Source organism: Tinamus guttatus, unplaced genomic scaffold (assembly GCF_059628265.1).
Source record: "Tinamus guttatus ecotype Peru unplaced genomic scaffold, ASM5962826v1 Tinamus_guttatus_pri_ptg000125l, whole genome shotgun sequence".
Lineage (NCBI taxonomy): Eukaryota > Metazoa > Chordata > Aves > Tinamiformes > Tinamidae > Tinamus > Tinamus guttatus.
Genome location: NW_028288659.1, coordinates 1,391,439 through 1,417,788, shown reverse-complemented (window position 1 = coordinate 1,417,788; position 26,350 = coordinate 1,391,439). Strand labels below are relative to the sequence as shown.

The following is a 26,350-nucleotide window of genomic DNA, read 5'->3' as shown; positions in this document are numbered from 1 at the left end:
TGATTCCACTTGTGACATGCATTCTGTGAACAAACACTCAGTTCAGTGATAAAAGCATCAACAGAAGTGAGCAAGAGCTTTCTACAAAGTCTGCCAGTTCTGCCCACGTTTGAAGGTAAATAAGATCAGCAGGAAATGAGGATTCAAGTCAGTGCCTGAAAATAGGCAGCAGGTTGGCCAAACATCCAGGCTAATACACCAGCCTAACTCAGGGGTTCTCAGTGCCAAGTCTGGAAAAAGTTTATATATATATGTTAACCTAGTGACAAGCCTTTGACAAGAGCTATGAAATAGTATAAAATATAGTATAAAATATCATGCTTTTGTCTGCACATTTTCCGGTTCTCTAGAAACACAGTAACAAAGCTGGGTTAGCCTACACACAGCATAGTCAGATTCGATACTAGTTAAATAAGAGAGCAAATCAACAGGGAAATATTTAGAAGCTGCTGAGTAGTTAAAGCAGTGCAGGAGGAGAGAAAACAAAATCACTGATGAGAACTGTGCGTCCCTTTAGTACCTAACACAATGGGGTTACTCGCCTCCCAAGGCAGCAATTTTAAAGTCACATCTTGTGTAGAACAGCTTTAATTCTGTGTAAGGATGATTCCTCCTGCACAAACATTTATGAGCTTTCTGCTATGATGAGGCACTGGCGTCTCTGTGTACCTGTGAAAGACGCCAGCAGCACAGAGTAAGATGAGAGCTGAACCCCTTGGCAGGTTGGCAATCCTCAAGTGCCAAATGGAAGATAGAGGAGCATTTTCTCCTTGAGTAGGTGCTATGGGATGCCACATAGCAGAGATGCGGCGAGTATCACAGTGTGCATGCAAGCATAGGTACTTGGCTGCTACACACACGCTCCATCCCTCCAGGAGGGACTGGGCCCTGCCCTTGAAGTTAGTGGAGAAAGGCAGAGCAGCCATAGGAAAGGATGGTAAAGCTGATCAGGTTGAGATATAATAGCTTTTCCCAGTTCGCTTTAAAAACCTGCTTGAGTGTTCTGGGTCATTTCCAACTGATGTCATTCCAGCACTTGGTGCTTTCCTCAGCTTTGACCTCACGCACCAGTGACCTGAGTCCATCAAGGTGGGAACCTGGGTGCATTTCCAAAGCTGCTACAAGCTCAGCACCACAGTGCTGTGCTCAGGTTGCTCTCAGTGCTTCTCCTCAGGAGAGCCCACATTGCATGCTAACCCTTACCAAATCTGCTTGCCGAATTGTGCAGTAACACACTTCCTCCTGAAGAGGAACAGATTGCTTTTTAAAGCCATAAGTGATAGTGCTCACTGTCTTGTCAGAGCTAGAGGGTACTTCAACCTTTCCATCACTTTTCATGCCTCACCCAGGACCTAGACTCACGCTAAATGCGAGCATAAACAGATCTTGAGTAAGTCCCAGTCCTGAGGACAGACGATTAAAGAAATAAATTATCACCTCATTTCATATATAGTAAGGTATAAGTAAAGGGGACAAGGGAACATATGCAAGGGCACAGGAAACCTGTACAGCAATGTTAGTAGATCCCTGTTATTCAGGGTGAGCCTGTTTCTAGTCACAACAGGGTCTCTTCTCTAGGCTACACTTTGTTCTTCCTCCCACCCCTCTCCCAGTGAATGGATCAAAACTCTGAGGGGGAGGAATGGGGACAGGGAAAGTGTTTTAAATCACACACTTCATTTGCACCATGATGTCTATGGTCTCACACTTGCTATCAGTCACCGTTCAGAGCTGCTCAAACCAAGTCAGCTCCTCCATTCTCTGCAAAGCAAGTGCTGCAGCCCCTTGTATGTGACTGCTACACGTGGTCCTACAGAGCCAAGGAGCTATCACCTGGTTCACATGCTTCTCTCCCAAAATTTGTGTACTTTGGGGGCAAACTTGTTGGCTGTTCCCATGCCGAGGTCCCGAGCCCATCATCGCTTCCCTGCAGTATGCTCTGTTCACCACCTGAAAAGGTACAATGTGTGCAGCCAACTTAACACATCTCACTGAGCAACATTCATTACGGCCAAGCATTTCCTGCAGTGCGAAGGCTATTTCGCTTGTACCAAAGTCAGATAGAGGAAACAATGGTCAGTACCTGCCTCAGAGCCTTCAGAGCTTTGAACCTTTTACGTGAAACTGCACATAAAGGGTTCATATGCAGTAGGTTCTGTAAATCCTTGTCACCACTGGCAAGGATTTACAGCTACAGAGCGCTGCAATTCCCCTGCACAAACTGCCTGATATACAGGAAATCCACAAAAGCTGTTACAGCTGACAGCCAGTGGTCAGCAGCCAGTTGCATTCGACTCAAGCAAATGGAAGAGATCTGCAGCCAGCTCTCAGCTTACTTGCAGAGATGATCTGGCTACTATACAAGTGATTAGATTTTTATGTGTTTTAGTTAACAGAAAGTTCTCATACTACTTAGTTCACACCTGTACTAACATAGTCTCACACTGACTTGAAAGTAAAGAATGACCTTGCAAGAAGAAAGAGTGAGATGACAGCAGTACAAAGCAGAAAAATTAATTCTCATCTGACTTGAGTGAATGAAGCATTATCCACACTATTCTTTACTATACACTTTAATTTCCTGTTCATAACTGTAACAGACTTTATTCAGGATACAGCAAAAAGCATATCCTTGTTACCAGAAACCCTCCATTTTCCATTAGCAGAAATATAATAAAATACAGGATGGGCAGGAATATGAAAACTCTGTCCAGGATTAGCTCTTTCCTTTCCCAAGAAAGGCTGTGGGACAAAGCTATTTACTAAAGAGAGAATTACATTCTTGGATGTATGAGAGTGTACATGCAGGCAAGGGGGAAGGATAAGGCTTTGGAAGACAAATATTTGGCATCAACTTTTCCTAGTGCAACTACTTTGAGCCAAAGTCCAAAGCTAAGCACTTTTTCAATAACAAGTCAGTTTATTTAACATGGGCAAAAAAAAAACAGACTCGAAGCAATTTGGAGGCTCTTTGGGATCTCTCGAAGAATATCCCCTCAGACTAAAGAAATTAAAGTGGTATGTTTATCCATTTACCAGTGAAACTACAGAACTAAATTACCCTTGCCCAGAGGAACTTCAGTAGGAATGAAACTGCTGAGAAAGAAACAGAGACAGGTAGTACAGAGAAGAGCATGACAGTGCTGAGGGTCATTTAAGCCACCTCAGTTTTGTTCCCTTGTTTCTGTAGATAAAGGTCACCAATTTAAGGAAATTAGTCTCTAGCGGACCTATCACTTCTGTGGGCAATGTCAGTCCCTATTTGCTACGAGCTATTATAAATTATTCGTTCTCTAGTGTTTTTTGGAGAAATTTATTCTACAGTGTGGCATTTATATCTAGATACATACAAGCACTAGTTCAGTTTATAGTGTTGTTTCAAATAGTTCTGTATATCAAAGTATAAATCAGATTGTAATTTGCAGCAGCAGCTTCTTTTCATTGAGAAAACTGTCCGAAGTTTAGCACTTCTGCCTCTTAAATTGAATATAAATACATGTGTTATGCTACTAAGAAGTCCCATTCCGATTTCCACCCACCTTTGTTTAGAAGAAATGGATGAGGAAGAAGACGACCGCTTCCTGCAGGAAAATTAGCAACACTGCCTGGATTTTTTCCTCATTTTTTTTCCAAAAAAAAGTCTTCCAGAAAAACAGCCCCAATGTACTCAAATTATTTTCTAGAGAGCTATTCAGGACATAGCTTGTTTAGACAAAAAATACCTCACCTTTCATGGTTAGTCTGATCCAATCCAGGAAAGTCCTCACCCTTGAGTAGACTCCTGGTTTCTTTGGTCTGGTACAGCCAGCTCCCCAGCTGGCAATGCCATGAAGAACAAATGGTCCATTTTCCTTGCTGCAAACCAAAGGGCCACCAGAACCACCCTAAGAAGCAGAGACCAGTGAACTTGGTTATTTTGTTGATCTCCAGAATGCTGTAAGCTAGAAGAGCAGTGACAGATCAGATGTGACAAGGAAGTCACTGCAAACCTCTGTGCAAAAGCAGGGTATATAGCTCCTGGCACAACTCATCCACGAGCTGAAATGAAGACACCAGTTTAAAGGCTTGGTCATCAGCAGGGCAGTGTGGAATAAAGACTGAGCACAGGCTGAAGAATTAAGAGCACTAGAGTCAATCATTTTATGGTATGTGTAATTTATCAGTCTGCCATAGAACTGCAATAACAAGAAGGATCTTTTTAAGCTTGACAATGCCTTGGTCAAAATTATTTTGCCTTTTATTTCCTTAGCTATTCTTACCTACCTGCATCACGATTTGTATAAAACCAACAGACATCATAGTAATTTTGCTTACTGTGAAAGGGTGTTAGAAGTGGTTGCAAGCAACCTACAATTAGGACATATCTCATTGAATTAAGAGAGAGGTTTCAGAAAGTGCAAGGCAGAACATCCTCTCCTTTACAGTTCTCAGAAATTGCCATCTAGAGAAACACTGAAACTGTGACCACAGATCTTAGTAAACAGCACTATGTCTTGCTTACAACTCCAGTAGAGAACAACTGCACCTACTGCTCTTGTGAGCACTGTCCATTCCATGAATAGACACCTCTTGGAGCTGTTCAATGTATAAGGTTTTCTCATCCTCCCCACTACCACCTCATCCCAGCCCTTCCCCCAGGGGATTTGCCAACATCTGAATGTAGATAGAAACAGACACTTTCCAGAGCACTCAGCTCTTGTTTCACCTCACCTGACAGGAGTCCTGCCCTCTAGCAAAGGCAAAACCTGCACAAAGCATCCTAGTTGTGATCCCTCCAGGGTGATTTAAGTAGTAGTTTCTCTCACAGGCTTCATTTTCAAGTACAGGAACTTGTGTCTGCTGCAGTCGCTTAGCTCGGCTCCCACCTGCTTGGAGAGTAAATTGACAACACACTTGTGCAGTACTTATACCATAAATGATTTGCAGCACTAGAAAGCTCTCCACTACAAATATCCAAAAGGATTCACCTAGAAGACAAATCTTCTGCTGTCCATTTCTAGAGCATATCAGATGCAACAAGACAACTTAATGAAGGGATTCAGTTTCATTCCAGATTATCCAAAACTTGTACTTATAGCTTACTCATAAGTCAGCTCTTCTAGTTACAGAACACATTTCCTCTTCCCCAGGACTGGTACTAGTATGGACCCTAACTGCAATCACTTGGCAAAAGGGGTTGCCATTACATCTCATCCAGGGCAGAATCTGATGCTCATTACTTTGCCACAGAAAACAACTAAACTCAAGGTCTAGTTCTGCAAATAGAAGCAAGTGCTTCATCTCTTCCAAGGCTTTCCATACAAGACAACTTGCACTCACTATGAATTCCTTGCATCCCCAAACAAATATTCCCTTTATTCACAAGTAGACACAAACCCACTGCATCTTAAAAAAAAAGAGCAATTACTAGGGTTAAGTACAAACAGATGAATAAAATTCAAGATGGAAAAGTATGTTCTTCTTGTAAGGGTCAAATAGGCAAAAATCAGAAGACTCACCTTCAGTGATTCCCCATCCAGACACCGCGCAGAGGGAAGAGGAAGATAAGGGCTCTGTTCTGTTGGGCAAACACACTGGCCTCACAGCAGTGCTGTACTCCACAGGAGTATCTAGTTGAACCAGGGCAATGTCAGAGTCATAGCTCACTGGGTCAAAATTGGGATGCACCACAATGGCTTTCACCCGCCTCCTCTGTAACAAGATCAGAGGGATTAGGTCAAAGAAGGAACAAGTGCCCTCCAAAGTGCTTTCTGAAGGAAAATGGAACAGAAGAAAGAAGAGTAAAACTAGTAAAGGCAGAGGAGCATAGATCCAACAACCAATTTTTAGGTCAGAGAAGAAAAATGTGTACATCATGAAAATAGTTCAGGAAAATAAAAATATGTGAGGACTAAATGAATCAACCACTTGTCAGTTCTTTTGGAGGGGAAATAAAAAAAGTGCTAGGACAGTTTACTTATATCCTGAGCCTAGAGGTACAACTATTACTGTGCAAACACAGCTAGGAAGATTTTCCAGAAGTCTAATGAGAAACCATTTTTGCTTCTTTTCTCACAGGTATTTCTTCCTTCTCATCCCTACGACGAGGGCATAGCCAGCAAATTTTTTTATGGACAGATATATTACTCAGCACAAAGACCAGACTGAGATCACTCAGTCATCTGCTAGGTATTTTAGCAATGATGAGGAGAGACAGATCTAAAACGTCTACAGTTTTCAGGCTAGCCCTGAGATCAGTCATGGGATTTCCTTTCTCAACCCTCAACATGCACTGTGTATCAGTTACTTTGTCCCGCTGTCAGCTCCATATTATCTATGCATACCAGATTCCTCCAAACAAACCTGTAACGGCAAAAGCAGTGCAGTCAGCATTTTTAAAAACAGCACTGCTTGTTTTTTACCTGTTCTGTCGACTCTCTCAGGGCTCTGTCATGGTCCCCTACTGTCACAGTCCAGTGCAAGGGTTTATTGGATCTGTGTAAAAAAAAAAAGCAAACACTGGAGCTACTTACGCTCAGCTCCCTTTTTCAGCAGTTGCAAACTTCCTGGCTCTTCTCTAATTAGTCACTTATTCCCAGAAATGCTGAGCAAGAGCTTCTCACCACAGCAAGTGCCTTACATCAGCTCTGCAATTAGAGCTGTAGCAGAGCCTGATAGTGCTATTAACTTTCATGTACAGAGTACAGACAAAACCCAGAGAGAATCAAAGAAAGGGCAGAGCAGAAACACAGTGGAGGAAGCAAAGATGGGAATGTAATCTACAGGTAAATCACACAGGGTCACAGGCTGCCCAGGACACCCTGGCCACACAACACTCACAGCCGCACGCAGCGGGCACTTGTCAGCAGCCACACGGGGCTCACAACAGCCCCATCACACTGGTAGTCCCCAAGGAGCTTCAAGGCCGCGTGCCAAGGCCAGCAGAGGGGACAGGCCTCTTCGCTCCCAGTAAGACGCTGGAACAGCCACCGGGGAGCAACCACAGGAAGTCCACAGGCACCTGCAAGACAGTTAGGACCTAACCGGCAACTTGTATTCAGGTCTCTTGTTTTGCTGGTCATCTTGCCTGGTGGATACAGCTAGACCAAAAAATGCAGGAGACACCGGATTTGTCTGCTCTGCCTGGAAGAGGTGGGAGAAGGAAATACAGGCAAAAATTTGAATCCTGGGGAGTTTAATGGTTCAGGGAGCAAGGGCCAGGACTGAAAGCAGGCATCGGCCATCCTCTCACCCTATGACAAATAGGAAGTGCATGCAGCCAGAAGGGACAGGAGCTGCTACACCTCCAGAGAAGTTGGGACATTTCCCCACTGGTTTTCTTCTGTATGTGATGTGCACAAAAGAGGACTTGAGGTCAGAAATCATCTATTTCATTGCAAAAAGCTGTCATAGATTAGAGGAAAGCTTCTAACAGCAGGTCAACTGAGCAGAATTTAATTTCTTTACCCAAGGCGCCATCTTCCAGAGGCAATGTTGGCACAGTAGTTGATCCTAAGTTTTCTCTTTCCACTTCTTCTAGAAAAGAAATAAGAGTCAGCTCTACCTGACCTGGATTAACAAGTTTGGCTTCTCATCCCCATACCCTACCCCTCAAAAATCCCCACTTGAAGGGAAGCCATCACCACCCCCCAGCAAGCACCAGCTGGCACACATTAATGAGATGAGGAGGCAATAACAGCCGACTCACTGCCAGGCTCAAGGCTCTTCTGTATAATGAGACTTTCAATGTGGGAAAAGCAGGTGTCTGACTGACAGAATTAACAAAGGATGCTCATTTCAGGTAACAGAAGTTAGTCATTTCTCAGAGAAAAAGCTTGATTCATCTCCCTTATTCAGAGCCACAAGCAACTATTATGTTTTAAAAATTACCCTGACAGACTGCAGCAGGATTAGCCTAAAAAAAAATTTGGGAGCCTAAAAATAGATGCAGGTGATGTAGACATTGTTGCACACAGCAAGCATCTCCCTACTAACCTGAATGAACAAAAGTGAGCCTGGCTCTGAATCCTCTGAAGCTGTTCTCCCCATCACTCTCAAAATGCACCAGCATTGTATTCTCAGGGCTCAGTAGGGGTTTAGGAAGGAAGAATCCACAGAGATTAGCTGTAGGAAGGAATAGGCTCTACTTAGGATGAAAAATAAGATCACTTAAGCACTTCTGGCTTTAGCTAATCTAGGCTTCCAAGAAGGAAAAAAAAAAAGAAGTAAATCTGGAAACTTCGTGACTTTCTAAAAGAACAAACTTTTCCAGTAGACACACTTGCAGATGTTCATTAGCTGCCTCCATAAGAAACCTCAAAACAGGAGTAGCTAAGATTAACGTGCTATAGCTATTCTACAGTACACAGAAGTAAACCTTGTTTTCACACAGTGGATTTAAAAGTACCCTCAGACAGTGGGAGCGCCCTCCATTGCACAAGAACTGCTCAGAGGACTATTTCCTGTCATTATCGGGTGCAAGCAGAACCTCTCCTGTATGAGGTACATGCAGAGAAGAGGACTTGCAGCACTTGCTGCATCCTCTGGAGAGCACTCGGCCTGCAGAGCATATGGGAGCTCTGTAATTGGAGCTGGACAGGAAGCTTGCAGTTTATTCCAGAAGAGTTTTCCTGTTAGAATCACAATTTCCTAAGGCAAAGTTGTGCTGGAAAGCATTGAGTAAAGTGCTTCAGGATGCTAGCAGTTTTCCCCTGAAAGATTCCAGATTCTCTGTCGTCAGCCTTCTTTCCCCATTTAAATATGTTCTCATTTCCAATGCAAAACAGATTTCTTTAAGAGACACCTAATGTTAATACTTATTGAGCACTTGGTAAACATGAAAAACAGTTACCACCACAACCCAGAGGAGAAACATCACTTGGTGGCAAACCCAGGACAACACAAGCCTGGTATTCAGCTTATTTTATGTAAAGGAAAGAGTACCAGTCCTTTGCCATCCTAATCTGTCTCGATTCACATGCCAGCCTGTGATGAGGCGGCCAAGGTGTGACTCAAGGGTCTTCTGAGCATCAGATTGCTTTTCACATTTAGAAAAAAAATGAACTCATCTACAGTGAGTGTAGTGCCTCCAAGGTCTTTCTTAAGAATCTGAAGTGTTGCAACATACTTCAGTTTGGTCCAAGCATGAAGAAAACTAGGAAACATAGTTCTCCTCAAGAAAGGAAGTTAGGAACACTTTTACTTATGCTACCTTAAAATTTTAATATTGATAAAATTAAAGTAATTTTAAAGTGAAGAACTGAAAAATATTTCCTTTCGAAAGTGTGGTAGTATGGTGCCCCAGGTTAGCAATTTTTCATTAGCAATATTCCAGCAGTGTTAGTTCAGCTCATGAAGAATTCATTTCCATTTCAGTGGAATTAGATACTAATTGGTAACAGTTCTTTCACTCTGCCTTTTCTTTAAAGTTTATCTTCAAAGCGACACCTAGGGTGGAGTTGCTCTTACCATCTCCTTAGAGAGCAAGGTGCAGCAGAACACTTGTGTGCTTTTTTGCTGGCCAGACAGCAGAATGAAACTATGGTCCTGTATCAGCCGTGCAATATCAGCCAGAGAGCCGCAGCTAAGTGCCACCTCCACCAGGACATGGGAACTCCTTTCCTGAGGGAACTCAACCATGGCCCCACATGCAGGACAGGAGCATCAAGGTTTCTGCAAGAAGCAATTGCCTTGCCCTTCCAGGGATACATCAGATGTCAAAATATTTCCTAGTAAGCGGTTATTAAAAAGTCCGTTTTTTTCCTTACCGTAAATTCTAATTTAAGACTGAAGTCAGTGCTTACCCAACTGGTTTTCTTCTTCTGCATCACTGTAAACAGTAACTGCATCATAAATACAGCTCGGACTCAGTTCAACAGCAAAGTCTTCAAATTCCAGCTGCAGAGAGCAAGCCAAAGGGACTCAGTGAGGTTCAAGTACTAACTGAAATACCTACTCTGGACTATCATTGAGAAGGGTAAAAACTGCATTTAGGAAAAATTTGGGCATCGTTTCCCTTGCTGAGAGGGCCACAGGTTGCACCCAGCCACTGTCTGCTAGAGACCTCGGCCAGACCATCCCAACTGCTCCCTCTGCCCAGGGCTACAGAGCAGGGATATGGAGGATGAAACAGGCCTAACCTTTTCCATAAAGGATTTCTCAGGTCATTCTTACCACATTATACTCTTACTCCATCTTTACTACAACACTCAATGCAATTGCAAAGAGTCTGTGTCCCATATGGAGCGCCCTTGCAAGAGCGCTTTGTTTTCAAGAGTCTGGGGGGAATAGGGAGGAGGTTTCCACCTTCCTTATTTTGCCATACAGCAAATTCTCCCATAAACACAGCAATGGCAACACAAGCAACAGGTCTGTATGCCAATGAACAGCCCTAGGTTCAGTATTTTTTTTCCACCGCTCAGCCAAGGCAGTAGAATAAAGATGCTGTTTTCAGCAATGCAGGAGGGCAACATGACTCTTGTCATAAGGTGGGACCAGTTCAATAGGATGCTTGCTGCACACAGCAATAGGCAGTAAAAAAGTAGAGGAAGGATTCTGGTACTGTAACTGGGAACTATCAGCACATAACTCATGTGCAACAAGAAGTAAACACCTCTATAAAGAGCTTAGTGGCTCTGACACTGACTGGAGGAAAAGGATGACTATGTTGCTTGCAGGATGATCCCTACCTTTCCCTTTCCAGCACAGGGTTTGAGGACTTCAAGACAAAGCTATCTGTAGATTAGATTGGTGCCTACAGATTTCAAGCGCTTAACAGAGTCATTAAGGAGCAGTTAAAGCAGCTCCATGCACCAACTCAGAAGCAATGCCTAATTGGCAAAATAAGCCCTGCAAAAAGTCAGTGACCTGGAAATCACAGTTTACAAGCCTGAACGTCACAGATGTTTCTGGCAGGATTTTATTGAACTGTTTCCCCGAATAGCTCTTAGTGCAGATGTTTAAGCACAGCTTCTCTTTTTATTACCTTTATGGTATTCTCTACTGGAGCCTCAATGAGCCAGTGGCACTTCGTGTTCCTGGGATACAGGCCAGGGTAATTAGCAGTATCAATCTTTCCCTCTTCCACTAGGATTGCCACACTCCCACAGCCTGAACCTACAAGCAAGGAAGGATACAAGGAAGATTTAACCCATGCCAACTGTACAGTATTTTTAATAAATCCACCTCAACAACTTGATTTTTAAGGCACTCAGGCACACTAAGGGGGTGTCTGAAGTGTCCCCCTTAAGACTACTCTCTTAAGGGGGACAGAAAGACTGTGAAAGGAGTTCCCAAAGCATAGTCAAGGTCACCTGCTTCAGATTCCTTAGGGATGGCCATGAAGGCAAACTCAAAACCACGGCCAGTATTGCCTCCATCAGAAACAAATGTGACAGTGGCTCTGTGTGACTCTATCAGCAGAGGGGCTGGTAGCACATCCCCACACATCTTACCTGAGGGAAGACACAAAGTCATGTTAAGGGTGGACAGAATATGCATTATTCAGACAAATCTTTGCGATGCATTGCACTAGATCCCATCAAGAAGGTCTCTTTTCACACTCAGAGACACACTGCTCTGCTTTAATTAGCTGAAAATACTTAGAGGCTATAGACGAAAAACTGGAGAAATTGGACTTTAACCAAAACAACCTCAGGAACTTCATGAAAGATGAATTGCATGGACTAGGGATTATCATTAGGCTATTATCAGCAAATAACCATTAACACTGAAGTACAGTGGAGAAGCAAACAATATTCACAAGAAACATTTAATCTGAGTTCAGAATCAACAGCACCTCAGAGGGAAAAGGCACTTTTTAGTCTCTTGTCTACATTTGCTGCATAGCTATATGCAGCAATACAGATATAGCAATCTATATTGCTGCATATAATCGAATTTGAGACAAACAACTAGCCTTGTGCACTGTGGCTCCAGCACACACAGCACTTGTTGGCTACACTAACACAGTGCAGCATCAGAAACACACCTGGGCAAGCACCAGCTGAGCACTCGATTTATTCTGATATCCAGAATTCAGGGAGACAAAGCAGATGGGGCACAGAGGATTTGTGCACAGCTGGGAGGCATTGAAACACTTTTTAGCCCACGACTTGTGCTGGATGGCAGCACAAGTATAAACATGTGCCTCAGTCCCCTTGCCTTGCTCCACTGGGGTGCCTCTCCACTCTGAGGATTGCAGTGCAAAATAAAAAGGGCCTCAAAGTGTGGCTAAATTTTCTACTATTTATGACAAACGATGGCAAGAGATTATACTCCATGATTCTCACTCCAAGGCACTTACTGATTAATTCTCTTGTACTTGAGTAGATGGACACGTAATCAGAGTCACACCCAAGCTGGCTCTCTACATCTAGTTTGGTGAAGTGTATCAAGATGATCTTCTCTTCTGGCACTGTTATATTCCAAATGCACAGGCTAGAAGCAAGCAATAGTAAAAGCACATATTTGCATGGCTTAGCTTTGCCCTTGGTCCCACCTTTTATTGGGAATCTCCGATGACTACCTTTCATGGTAGCACAGGCCACAAGCTGATGACTGATGTCACCAGCTTCACCTGGTAAAGTTCACAGGCTTCCCTCTTTACATAAGCTGTCTGGGAAGACGGTCGCCAATAGTAAAAGATTGCTGTGAAATTGCTCAGCACTAGTTGGGGACTGACATTTCCTTACAGTATCTCTGTGTTGTACAAAGGGCATCCTGCCAGTCCCGGCCTCCTCATTCCTGCATCCCTTGCAAGAGCTAAAAGCTTCTTAGTGTGAGCTGACATAGATATGATCAGACTACAAAGGATAAAGGATATAGCAGCTCTTGAGCCATGGTTTTGAGTGTGGCTCACGTAGAGTCTGCATTAAACAGATTGTGTCCTGCTGTCCTCAGGGATGTCCTTCCCAGCAAACAGAACAGGGGGATTTGCATAGCAGAGGACTCACATCCACTGTAATCTGGACACAGTTAATAGTTGTTCCCTGGCCAGCATCAGGCAAGCGACCAAGATCAGCCAGGAAGGCTTCTGAAAATGCTTTCTGCTGGAAAATGCTCCGATAGGTGCTTTGCAGAAAATCCAGCATTTGGCTACCGAAGCCAAGTTACCTGTTGTCAGGGTAATTATCCTGCAAAGACTGGGGATACTGAACACGACCATTTTCTCCAAAAACCGGTATGCCTTGGGAACTGCACTGAGTTGGCACAGGAAGAGGGCTTGGCACAGCAGCTGGTGAAAGAAAAACATCATAAGGGATACTTCAATACAAGCACTATCAGTCACAGCACAGCCTATGGCACTGTAATTGTTTCAAGTAAAACACTTAACATGCAGCTAAGAGAAGTTTCAGATGCTAACATACAATTTCTTCCCAAAGGCCTGTTTAAAACCCTCCTCCAAATCTCCTGTCTGACCAACACAGTTGGCCAGGCCTGCATTCACTTGCCTAAGAACTGAAAGAGCTGCCTCCAAATTTACTTTTAATTAAATTATTCCCTTCGTCTTTATGAGCATTTGATTTGTGTGAATCCTAGTAGTTCTGCTTTGCAAAGGCTAGCGCAGGCACTTTGTTTGTAGCCACATGGCTTCTACTCCTTGCAGCTATCGTTCCCAATTAAGGGACACATTCCCAGCTGCATACAGTCCCCTTTAGACAGCATTATCATTAAGAAGCCCTAGCAAAGCTGCAATAGGTCAGGTATTATAACCAACACCTCACCTTTGATGGCTATGATGGAATTTAATGACACTTTAATAACTTGTATTAGCACTACAATTATCTGCAGAGAAAAATACAAGTGTCCTGCAGGGAGTGGCTAGACCTGTGTCTCCGTATAAAAGGCACTTCTGATAAACCAGTAAAACCGATTCACTCAATCCAGCACACAGCTTCCCCTGCACGTTCAAAGCTCTATTTGATTAGGAGATAACCCCCCCAGTCAATCCTGTCTGCCGTTTCAGGAACGCAACAGCAGCTCAGCTTTCTAGCTGGCAAACACTCAAAGAGCTTTTATGAGAACAGGAGGGGTATTCACTGCTCAAGGGACACTTCTGAGCTAGGAGGATTGCATTCATCCAGAAAGAGGACAGTATGAGTAGCCTTCTGCTTTCCCCCCTCAGGGGATGTGAAGGTCAATGCTGCTATTATAACTGTCTTTCTGAAGGGGGAAGAACCTGTTCAGACCTTTGTTTCTACCATCCCAAATTCAGAAACTACTTGGCTACTTATGAAGTGGGTGGAAATGAAGCAGGACCACTGTGGAGAGAGGAGGGAAGGTAAAAATGGCAGGACAGTTTTCAAGCTCTAACATGAACATGTAGGAAAGAAAAGCCTCAAGGTACTCGCACCTACCAGCTGTCATGTGCTGAGCGATGAAGTCCACGAATGCCGCCACCCGGGAGAAGACACCTGGGGAGCCATGGGCCACGGCAAGCCTCTGTGGGGCATCCCAGCCCCTGGCACAGCCGACCCCCCAGGACACCACACCGGCCAAGGTCCAGGCACCGCTGGGTCTCATGCACGCAAGGGGGCCTCCAGAGTCACCCTGTTCATCCCATCAGGGAAGAAAAACACGTTATTCCCATGGCAGCAGCACGGGTCTTTGCTAGGGTTACCTGAAGGGCCACAGAGACCAGCACAACCTCATTCACATCTCCCCAGTCACCCAGGCCTGGCATTTTGCTGCTCATTGAGCTGCATCAAAGGATCTAAGGTATATAGGAGCTATGTTGCTTCACTCCTCTGAAGTGACTTGCAGTTTAGCCCCCTACCCCTTCCCACCACCAATCCCCTCTTCGAGTGTAATTTCAAAACAAGAACTATTCCACCAACATTAACTACAGCATAACTCTGCAAGTGTTCGCACAAGCTATGACAGGAGGTGGGGAGCATCTCAAGCTACTTCTTAGTACTAACAAAAGCATTCATGGAAGTACAACTGAAGCAGACTAGTGGCAGCACAGTAGGCAGCCTTTCCAGGGCACAGGCAAGACAAGACTACTGCTATGGGAAACAGCACAGGAGCACTGGTGTTGAGCAAGTGTTAATCTAACACTGCCACTAGTGAACAGATGTCCTAAGCTTGTCTTACTTCATGCAGTGGCACTTTCCACCACAGAAAAGGTGAGAAATTCCTTCTCAGCCTCCTGGTAGGACTGCCCATGGAGTGCCACCACTGAAGGTCCTTCCCAGTCCAAGCAGAGGCAGCGACACCTGCATGCTGGGACAGGGCTCCTCCTGTTCACAGTGCCCAGAACAGATCTGGGCGAGGGAGCAGATTCACTGCAGTTTCCTGCCCACATCAGCATTCCCACCAGCAAAAGTCTCCTCCTGCATTAGTTACCCTGAAGCTCCTTGCAGAGCCCTTGCTCAGCAGGGAGCTGGCAGCATTGCCAACACAGCCTTTTTCCTTTCTCCCAGGAGGAAGATTTGCTGGTCCCGCTCGGCAGGAGCACTCAGGCTGTGCGAGCGGCAGGGACAGGCCGTACCTGGCAGGCGTCCTTCCCGCCGTCGGGAAAGCCCGCACAGAGCACGGAGCCCCGCGGCGGCGCCGGCAGGTCCGCGTCCCTCAGCAGGGCCCCGCAGGTCTCGTAGTCGATGAGGGGCAGCTCCACCTCCTGCAGCACGGCCGCCGGCTCCCCAGCACCTGCGGGGCAGCAGGGCCACGTCCAGCACCCACGGCGGCTGCTGCCCTCTGCAAGGCGTCTCGCTCCACAGGAGGAGGGCGGCCACTGTCCCCCCCTGGGAGCCACGGCCAGCACCACGAACAGCTAACGAGCTCAGCGCCCAGTGCCTCCCCGAGGCATTTTGGGGCTGTTGAGGCGTCGCTGAACAAAGTCACAGAGCTCGGCAAGTAGATGTATTGCTTTGCTCTGAGCTAATGCAAAAAGAAGCATCTCTGAACAGGGTGAGAGCAGGACATCTCCTTGCTGGGGGGAATGGGTGGGAGGGAAGGAAGAAGGAAATGGCAGAAAGCTATGCTAAAGTTTCCAACTTCCTTGAGATCAGACAAAATTCAGACAAGTGCAATTTCTTTGAGGAAACAGCTTGCTCGTTTCTAGAGGATACAGTATAAAAGGCTGTATATATTTTAAGTATAAGGGAACTATTCTCCCATTTGCAGCTCCTTGCCAGGGCAGTTCTACTTGTGCAAAGTAGGCATGCATATGCACAGCATTAGCAATGGTTGCACTTTGCAGTAATGAACTCAAGATCTTACAGGGACAGGAGAACACTGATCTGCACATCCCTGCCAGGGCCAGTCCTCTGACAAGGAGAGGAGACCTTTAACTCTCCATCTGGCAAGAGTCACCTTTTCTAGTGTTGCTATTTCTGAAATAAAACATCTTCCTCCTTCACTGCCTATATTCCAGTAATGCTCCCCAGAAGACCCTGCCGTTTTACTCACCCTCTGACATTTTGCCCCAGCCGCTAGCCACGCACAGGGTCCCAGCCTCAAAGTCCTCATCTCTGTGGGGAAGGCAGATGGGGTGCACCTCATCCCCTGCGGAGGAAAGGATGCGCAGGTGAGCACACGAACCCACTGCTTCCAGCACCAAGTCTCACATGAGGATCAGCATCCCCCAAGCTGTGCTGATCCACTCGCAGGTATTTATGAAACAGCGATGCCAACTGAAACCAGCCGCCTTTAACTGAGTTCGTGGTGAGCTCGGGGAGCCGTGGGGACCCGCGGGGCCTGGCTCACCAGTGCGCGCCGGGCGCTGCAGCCGCAGCACCGCCACGTCGCGGTGCGGGTAGCGCCGCGCCTCGAAGCCCGGGTGCACGGCCACGCGCGAGACCGGGATGCTCTGCTCCTCGCGGTCCGCCTGCCGCAGGCGGCGCTCCCCCACCGTCACCACCAGCCGCCCCAGGAGCTTCCTGCAGGAAAGGGAGGCGTTAGGGAGGGAAGGGGCTGTTTTCCCCTCAAGCAGCATCAGTGCATGCACAGATCCCTGCCCAGATGCCAGCGTTCAAGCCCACAACCACCTCCCCCATCCTGGGGAACTTGCCCTCAGCGATGGGCTATTCCCCTGCCTCATATTAATTTTCTTAGCCGAAAGGATATACAGGTTTTGGTTCATCTGTTATTCATCAAACCACTATGCATAACCAAGAAGGGCAGAGCTATCAGGAGGCCAGGGAAAGTCTTAGAAGTTCTTTTTAGCCAGCTTTGCACAGGGGGAAAACATCAGCTACCTTTTATTCTGGGCCTCCCACAGCATCTGGTGTTACAGATACCCAAGATAGGAGATAAGAGCTGAGCCACAGGCTACCTGCAATCTGGGATGCTAAGAGTCACATGGGGAGCCCTAAAAGCAACAGGAATTGAAGACCAAAGTCATTTCAATCCCTTAAATCCTTTCTAATTTTGCTATCAAAGCATTTAGGAAATGAGCAGATGCCTACATTTCAGAGCTTTATAATGGTTTTAGGCAAATATGTGGTTTAAATTAATGCTAGACAATTATGGTTTTGTTGCATATTTTATAAGCAATATAATATCACAGCTAAACTTAGAGCAATCAAGCAGAACCAAAATACTCTTCAGATATTTCTTTTCCCAGTTCACAGGGAGATAACTATCCTATCAAAGCAGTAGCAACCAATAAATACACAGGGAGCAGATACCTGATTTATTACCCTCTTTGGACTTCAGCCACAGAGTGGGACAGTTCTGTGCCTAACAGATGCAAACTGGGTCCTTAGGAAGGCCATAACCTGGAACAGGGATTCTTTGTCCCCTATGGGAGGCAGGAGCACTACTCATCTTCACTTCCCTAGGCTGCATCTCCCATTAGAGCTTCACACAGCACACAAGCTGGTGGCTCTCTGGAGATCTTGGTGATCAGGGCCGGTTTAAAGGTCTGCCTGAACTGTTACAGAAACCAGACAAAATTCAAACCTGAAACCACCATCTCTCCCTTTCAGGCTACATTGATATGAGGATCCAGGAAAATCCAGTGCCCAGAAAACAGGTTCAGAGCCCATTCTGGTGATGCACAGCAATTTAATAGGAAGCACCTGCTTTGGGTCTCCTCTATAATCTCTGTGGAAATATACCCCTTCATAATCTCTAGTCTACACAATATACCACTGCACGATTTCAAGGGCTTTGAGGGGTACTGATGTTCATTCACACACTTTTATGACTGCCTACCCTGAGTTGTGGCACCAGAAGCATTTAATCATGGTATCTGCTTCCATACTGCTAGTAAATTAGGACTTATTTTTCCATCCTGAGGAAATCCTTCACCTCATTTTATGATCACTTCCAGGCGTAAGTAACAAACCCACTGAGGACACAGCTCAGTTTTAATCTCAGGAGCCTGTCTACCAGCACAGTGAACTATTCCCATGCTTGCCAGCAGTTTGACACCAGGATTGCCTGGCAGTGCAAAAAGCTGCAATAGATGGGAACATTATCAAGCAGCATTATTGCCATAACAGTTGAAAGTAAAAGCACTAGCTAATTTTGCAGTGAACAGAAAAATAAGGAGGTACCTCATTAGTTTGCACATAGAAGTTTTTTACACTATGGCAACTTTCATTATTCAACATCCATCCTTAAAAACGGTGCTCAAGTTCAGTAAGACACAGATGTGAAGCTGACTGATCTGCAGTTACATTATAACAGATTATAAAAGGGCTGGCAAAGTTGGCAGTTAAGGCTTTGTCTCTGCCCATTAAGAGGGCTTTAGCACAATTTGTAAAGCTGTTCTTGCATTTAAAATACAGAAGCCAATGTAACTGCCATGAGTAATAGGACATCTGCCAGGGCCGATTCTACTTTTCTTTTGTAAAGGCTTTTCCCTCTAGACTGTTTTTAGCTCAGACAGGTAGTTAATTCTTCAGGACACAACTCAGTGAGCAAAAAATTCACCTCATAATCCAGTCTTTTGACTGATCAAGGCATTTAAATTTTAATTACAAGCTGCCTGTGCAGGCACCCCTCTCCCTCATCTTTGGTTTGGTTCTGTGAGTGTTTCTCCCCAAGCAAGAGGGCACTGGTCGGAGACACCACTGAATCTGGAGTGACCACCACAGAGCTGCATTGTGCAAAGCTCTGGTCCCAATAGATCACGTGGGTCCCACGCGCTTCCTAATCAGGAAGCTGCACCGTGCTCGTGAGATGCCCTTATTGTATTGGAACCGTTTCCTATGAGAAGCTGAGAGTTAGGGGGACAGACTTACTGCTCCAGGTTGGCCACGCAGTGAGCTGCAGTGATAACCACATCTTCTCGGACTAGACTGCCACCACAGAAATGGAAAGGACCCAGTTTGAGGGACACCTTCAAAGAGAGTCAGGTACACTTTGAGATTAAGTAAGTCCTGTTTCCTCCCAAAACACTGAAGCGTCAAAGACCAGGCCAGCTCAGAAAAGCTTCATAACCATGCCTCGTCTTCCCAATATTCATGTGGAACTCCCAGCCAGGTGCAGCCCAGGAAGCCATTTCTCAGTTGTGGCTGACCCTCAACATGCATCTTCAGTCCTACCAGCACTGAAATCCTGGAGCTCCCCAAAATGGAGGCAACTAGACAGAGGTCTGGCTGCTGTGGAAACCTGCATGGCTTGATACTAGAAAGGGATCCAGGTGATCCGTCTTCCTAATCCCTGCACCTTTCCCTCTCCCCATCTGACCACCCCCTGCTCCCTCCAGCCTCTCACGCTGCTATCTGCGCACATTTCCAAACTGCTGCATGTATAAAGACAGGGTTTTGGCAAAAAGACAGCTAACACCATTTGCCACAGGTCTCAAGCTTAGCTCTGGCAACACTCAAGGAAGAAATACTTTTCTTGTGAAGGAAATGGCTAACAGCAGTTTCTTTCTGGATAGGCCCTGTCCTGCTAGGTTACTTCTAAATCACAGCCTCATTGTCATCACTCAGTTTTTTCACTACACAAATGCAAGTTGTTAGGGAAAGTAACATTCTTCCACAGCAGTGAACTGGAAAGGAGCCCTCATTTCCAGGTTCTGCACCTTAAAACCCAGCAGATGCTCAGCTGGCAAGTGTGTCACAAGCTCTGCGGCTCCACAAGCTCCCACCAGCCAGATATCTCACCTTCACCATTAAACCTGCTTAGGGGAGGCAGGGGGGATGTCAGAGTGGGGGAACTGGGCAGAAGGGACTTCTGGAACAGATCCCACCCTTAAGCAAGCAGAATACAACAGCTTGAGGAAAAAGTGGGAGTGCTGCTGCCTCTCTTCCTTTCCTGTCCAGCATAGGAACAGGGCACTGTAAGACAGACCTGCCAAGGCTGACCTCCGGGAACAGAGTCTCTCCCACCAACAATTCGAGAGAAGGAGCTAAGTGGTAGAAAATCCTCTGGGCTCTTCAGATCAATAGGACGAAGACCACATTTCAGGTCTGCATGAAAGAAATGAGAGTATTTTGCAGCGAGACAGCCTTGCACAAGCCCCAAAAGCACTATTTCAGACTTCAGGTTTTCCTGAAGGATGGGAAAGTGATAGGACACATCCCAGGTGTTACAGCTTTCCTGACTCCAGCCCAAGCTCCAAGCTGAAGGCAATTATGCAGAGTTTAAAAAAAAAAAAAAAAAAAGTACACAGAAAGTGAATGCCTTGATAAGAAGTTGATGTATGCAAAGCTGAGGTCTACTGTCAATTACTTTTATGAAGTGTGTACAGTCGTGAAGAAATTTAATTTAGATTTCATCCAGTAAACTAATTATTCCTAATAAAATGCAACCTGCAAAATTAAGTAGCAAGTGCAACAGATAAGAATGCCACCTGAGTGTATTCAAAATTTGTTATCTTCACACTCCCATATCTATAGAGTGCCCAGTGGCATTTAACAACCAAAGCCACTGGAGTCCTTGTGAAAGATCTCATCTGTGAATTGAGTCAACCCAGCACTTGGTCTTGGCTTGAGTCTGAAATGCATTGCAAGAAGACAGAGCTTTCTCACATTGCTCTTGGCACCAGTTGTGCCTCAGAAATGTAGATGATGAGCATGGGGAAAGTTTGACTTGGAGTGGAGGCTAGCCAGGGATGTTTGGGTCTGATTAAGTTTTAGATGCTTCAGTGAACTGTGCAATTTGAGATAAATTTGTTGCCATCCCATTTACATTTTCTGGAAAAAAAAACATAAATAAGAAAAAAAAAGCAATGCTCACACAGCAGGGAATAACACATACAGTTGATAGGCCTGCCAGATCACATGCTGGGCTGGGAAGGCAAAGGGTGCACTACCCCACTCCATCAGCTGCAGGACACGTTAATCATAGCAAAGAGCACTGCAAAGTGCTATTTTAAATACTTGTGGCAAAAAGAAGAGGAAATGACTGCAACTCCTCATACCGGGTGTCTTTTTCTCTAGGCTGGTCCGTTTGGAGAGAGGGGTAGTTCCAGGCTTCTGGCTCCTTTGCCAGGAAGAGGAGAGCTGCTCTCCCTCCGCTCCCTTCAGCAGGCTCCTGTCCAAAGCTGCCCCAGCTGAAATTGCACCGTTAGTTCACATTTCTCATGACAACAGGTAAATCGGTGGGGATCCCATGCCCCTTCCCAGGCAGCCCTGGGAGGCCTCCACACAACGTTGGTGTCAGCCACGCACAAGCAACAAAACACTGAGGACTCCAGAGGCATTCGCACTGCATTCACCCTGACATGAGCCTGGGTCAGCTCCACTGCAGTCACTTTGGATTAATAATGTTCATAAACAAGACAGCAGAGAAGAACAAGAGCCTGGCTCTCAAGCATCACCAGCTATCACACCACCACCCCTCACACCATCTTTTTGTCCCAGCTGGGCCAGTCCTTTTAATGATAGCTTTATTAAGAAGAAGTTGCCCTGAAGAGCACCATCCCTCTGCCCACTGTGACCTCTCTTTGCAGTGTGCCCTCTCTAGAGGGAACTATCCTTTCACAAGGCATAATTTCTCTTTCACCTAGAACTGTTCCTAGGAAAGAAGTTTATTTATTTGGTTGGAGTAAAGGCCAGAAAGGGAGTTAATATTTCAGCTTCACCAGGAAGAAGCACCAGAAGAACTCAAGAACATAGTGTCAGCAGCAAGACGCTGCTCATTGCTCTTCAAGATACTTCTGAGGTAACTGCTCCATGGTCACAATTATTTCTCTTCCTTTCATAGCCAAGGGAGCTCATTGCAGCAGAGCAGCCTATGGAGAACGACTCGCTCATCTCAGCGACCAGAACAAGTGCTCTGCCAAGCAGTGCATGGATGACAAGGGTAGGAAAGATTTCTCAGACAGCAATAACAAACTTCACTCAAATAACACGCTGGTTTGGGAGTCCTACTTGGCTGGCCCATTAGAGCAGCCGTGCCGCCCGTCACGGCCCCACACAAGAGCACGGCTGCCCACAGCCACCGCTCGGGGACTCACCGCACCACGGGAGAAGGGACGCGAGAAGGGGCACCAGCAGCACAGGGCACCCTGCTCCTGCCATGGTGCAGCAGCTCACACAGACACCACAGAGGCTCAGCCAGCCGGCACCCTCCAGCTGGGCCTGAGCCACCTACGCAGCCCTTTTAATTAACAAGGGGGCAATCAGTTTGGGCAGCTGCAGCGCTGCAGGTTGGAGAGGGTTGGAGGCTCTCAGGCTCCAACACTTGCTCTCAGCCCCACGCTGGTGCAGAGGGAGCCCCTGCAGCTGCTGTGAAACACGGTGGGGTTCAGCTTGGTTCCCGGCCCCGTGACCTCCTGGCGTGTCGCTCCCTGGGAGGAGAGCCCTGTGGAGCCGGGCAGCATGAGGCAGCCGGAGAGGACGGTTTCTCACGGACGTGTTTATAAGCTACAGCACACGGATGAAATCCATTTGGTGTTTTCAACAGGCAGCACCACTACCCACGCGTTGCATGAGCAGGTAAGGCATGGAGCTGCCCTCGCTTTGGCTCTGGAATTGCACAGCTCTCCAGGCGCTCTGGGACTGATGGATACAGAGGGGCTCTGGGGCTTATCCACGGCCAGCGAAACGGGTCCCAGGATCCAGCCGCCCTCCCGGCCACAGCCCCTTCTGTACCCGTTGCACCTCGGCCCGCAGACCTAAGCTTCACTGGGTTAGCTGCCAGCCCCGCCACGTGCAGACCAGCGTAACCTCGCTAACGTTTGAGCAGTTGCTTTTCCCCGTGGTTACACTTTGGTATTCACGGAACTGTCCCACAAGATTGCACGTGCCAATGGCATCGCAGTAATTTTCCGCAGCCTCCCCTTGGCCATATACTGACTCAAAGAGCGTTTCTTTTGCAGGCTTTGCAGTCGCCTTGTCCCTTCCTCCGCTCTCCACTGGTGACAGTGCCCCAGGCAGTGCAGGCTGGAGCCTGCCAGCTCTTGCTGAGCTTTGCTCCATAGCCCTAGAAAGGTGCTACCTTGCCTAAGTACCCTGCAGTGCCAAAGAGGGTACACCGAGGCATCAAAAGCAGAAGCAGCAGAAGAAAGCACACAGGGCCAAAATCTCCCCACTTTTGTGTTTATTATTATTATTATTATTATTATTATTACTATTATTATTATCTCTGGGGAGGTAACTGGTAGGCAGTGGTCCCGGGGAGCTGCTGAGCCCTGTCCAGCCTGTCTGGGTTTGCTGCACCACAGTTTGTCCCTGCTGGCACTACCTGCCTCCAAGCCTGATGGCAGGGCCACCGATGGGAATGCCCCCTCTCCTGTGCTAATAAAAATGACAAAATCCAACCCTTGCCAAGATTTATTTGCCACTGAGGTGGTTGCGGTTCATCAGCCTGCTCAAACAACAGAGACAGTTGGCTCTGGCTGTGTTCATCCATCTTCTGCTGACAGGAAAAAACCTGCTGCCGAATGTTGAAGCTTGTTGGATGCGTTTCCTACAGATGTGCAACCCTCATAGGAAGAACCCCTAACAGACCACACGGTCAAATCCTCAAGACTGCGTTAAGCACCAGCCCTCATCCCTTCTCATGCTCAAGCTCCCCCAAAATGCCTACTCTACTATATTTTATATGGCCAGACTCCAATACATGTGCTGTAGAGTTGCTCCTATGTGAGTAATCATTTGAATTCCTTGGGCAATAAAGCACAAGTCAACTGGAGTGAGAATCCTTGGCCCTTCCATCTCCAGAAGCATCTATTCCTGGTTGGTCGTAAGGAACCGACTTAACTCATGGCCAACAGAACAGAACTAGACACATCAGGTATTTTTCTGAGTTTTTATATAAAATAGACATTTACATACATTTTTTTCTTTTGCAAAGACTTCGAGCATAACTCCTTTACACGAAATCTATCCATAAATCCCACAGTGAAAAAGCAAAGACTTTGAAAATTCCATACATCCAGCTGTTGCTAAGTGTGAATTTACTTTGGGAAGATTTCAAATACATGGGCTGTTTTCTTGTTTTCGTGTTTTTTTTTTCCCAACTGATTAAAAAAATAGTTATCGAAATAAGAACCATATGAAGAACAGCCAATGCAAAACCTCCCACGCGATAGGAACACGCAGCGTGACATCTACTTCAGGCAGAGGTTTCCACAGTAATATACTTGCAGAAGCCAAAGCCTTTCCAGAGGATACCACTGGGGCTATTTCCCAGAAAAGAACTTTCAGCAAGTCAGTACAAACATGGCAAGGAAATTCTGCACAAAGTTATCAAGATTATCTCACACAACTTTGCCACTTTGAGACACTAGTGAATGCCAAGCACGTTTTTCTTTCTTTTTTTTTTTTTTCCTGATGGGTTTAAATGTACATGAAAGCAAAATGAGACATTTTAGAACTGCTGCAAGAAACTGCATATTTGGGGAAAAAAAACTTTAAGGGCTAAATTCTTCCAAAGATTGTACACAATTTCATGTGTAAAAAACAGAAATTGAACACATGGTCAATTTAATACACAGAACAGTTTGAGGAGACTTAAGCACACGCCAACTGCTTCACCGAGTTGGAGAACAAGTGGGGAAAAAGAGCGTACAATTAGCCTTACATAAATTGTGCTGCTCATTAAAACTAGGATGCAAACAAGCGTCGTTCACTGAAGAGGGCTGCCCGTATTTGGCCTGCCTTCCACAAACGTTGAGAAGCCTTTGCCACGTGCCAGGTATGCTCAGGCTCCCCTGCAAGCCGGGCTCTGCATTTGGGATTGCTTGACATGGTGTGAGACACACACCTGTGTGTGCACTCCCCATCCTCATCCACACTGCTGGAGTAAAGGCTGTTTTCGCCGCTGCGTTCACTCCCCGGCAGGCCAAAACAACTTGCCTGCACATTTTTAGGAAAATCTAGTCCAAACGATCTACGAGAGACATAAAATGTCCCTCCTTGCATCATTCACCTTGAGAGATGGAAAAGGAATGGAAGCAAGGAAGGAATGGATGCAGGACACGAAAATAAAATACATCAGCTGAAATTATTATTCATAAGGAAAGGAAAAAGCAACACAGTTGCTTTGTTTTTCATTTACAGTTGAAATGCATAGTGATTACACGAGAGTCCTGTCTAACCAACTCTGTGTTAATTCTCCACTTCAATATTGCTGAGCATCCATACAAGCGCTGAGGTTCAGCCAATGCCGCGCAGACACAGCATGAACCCCACCACCACTTCGTGGAATATCAGCCATTTATTAACCTGCAATCTCTGCTAACCATGCATGAACACCATGCCGTTGGCAGAAACCCATGTGTTTACAATGCGGGGTGTGATGAACTGTGCAATGCTAAAGAAAGATACCATTTCCTATGATTAATTAGGATAATATCCAGCTTATCACAAGGTTAGTCACCTATTTATCTTCACAATAACGTTCCCTTCTGGTGGAGGTAACCCCTTTCATACTAAAGTACATTGTTCTCATCCACAGTAAACTTTTCACAAGGTTAATGTCCTGAACAAACATTGCATTTTAGCATGGAAGCCAGTGCGACACGGAGTGAGCTCAAATCTTCACAAGGATTTAACTGCTTTGGTAGCTTGTGGCCTGAGTTGTTCTCCAAATACTCCGCCAGTCTGCAGACTGCCGTCCTGCATAGATATGGTCTATAAAGTGCTGGATTAGGAATGTGGGATTCATTAAAGACCCCTCCCCTCCCCATAACTCCTGTAAACCCAGCTCACAATGTGGAGACTCCACCTTTCAGCATATAACCACAATGCAGGTTAGCTGGGCCTATCTCCATGGATATGTTACCTGCCTAATTCCAGACGAACACATGACAAGCCTTCCTGCTACACAGCCTTCCTCAAAGGACCGATGGCCCCCTACATTCTTCTGCAGGTAAGAAAGCCAGGCAAAAAAAAAAAAAAAAAAAGTAATTCTTTTCCAGGAGCGTGGAGGGACACCTAAAAGCCGTATTATATATTTACATGTGCATCGGTTTTAGCAGGTCGGGATGGCTTTGACTGGACTCCGGGACAAGAACGAG

The 26,350-nt window shown here is 46.0% G+C and overlaps 1 protein-coding gene across 1 annotated transcript; it reads right to left on the bottom strand.

The window, feature by feature from the left end:
* Window positions 1-1,810: 1,810 nt before the first annotated feature.
* OVCH1 (ovochymase 1) lies at window positions 1,811-25,589 on the bottom strand. The gene is made up of 21 exons (XM_088521674.1): window positions 25,574-25,589; window positions 21,305-21,436; window positions 20,233-20,351; window positions 19,176-19,273; window positions 16,690-16,862; window positions 16,393-16,488; window positions 15,473-15,630; window positions 14,337-14,529; window positions 13,093-13,213; window positions 12,284-12,417; window positions 11,292-11,432; window positions 10,964-11,094; window positions 9,783-9,876; window positions 7,975-8,103; window positions 7,447-7,515; window positions 6,820-7,000; window positions 6,402-6,474; window positions 5,499-5,691; window positions 4,711-4,868; window positions 3,728-3,884; window positions 1,811-1,950 (listed from the first exon to the last, which is right to left on the bottom strand). The coding sequence occupies exons 1-21, from the start codon at window positions 25,587-25,589 to the stop codon at window positions 1,811-1,813; spliced, it is 2,706 nt and encodes a 901-aa protein (XP_088377800.1).
* Between the last annotated feature and the right edge of the window lie 761 nt (window positions 25,590-26,350).

What these genes read in the sequence shown, in the direction of transcription:
- OVCH1 (XM_088521674.1), bottom strand. An exon ending in CCGGAGGTCAGCCTTGGCAG is followed by an intron (nt 19,274 to 20,232) that starts GTCTGTCTTACA and finishes CTCTCTTTGAAG; the next exon opens with GTGTCCCTCAAACTGGGTCC. An exon ending in CTGGGGCAAAATGTCAGAGG is followed by an intron (nt 15,631 to 16,392) that starts GTGAGTAAAACG and finishes GCTGCCCCGCAG; the next exon opens with GTGCTGGGGAGCCGGCGGCC.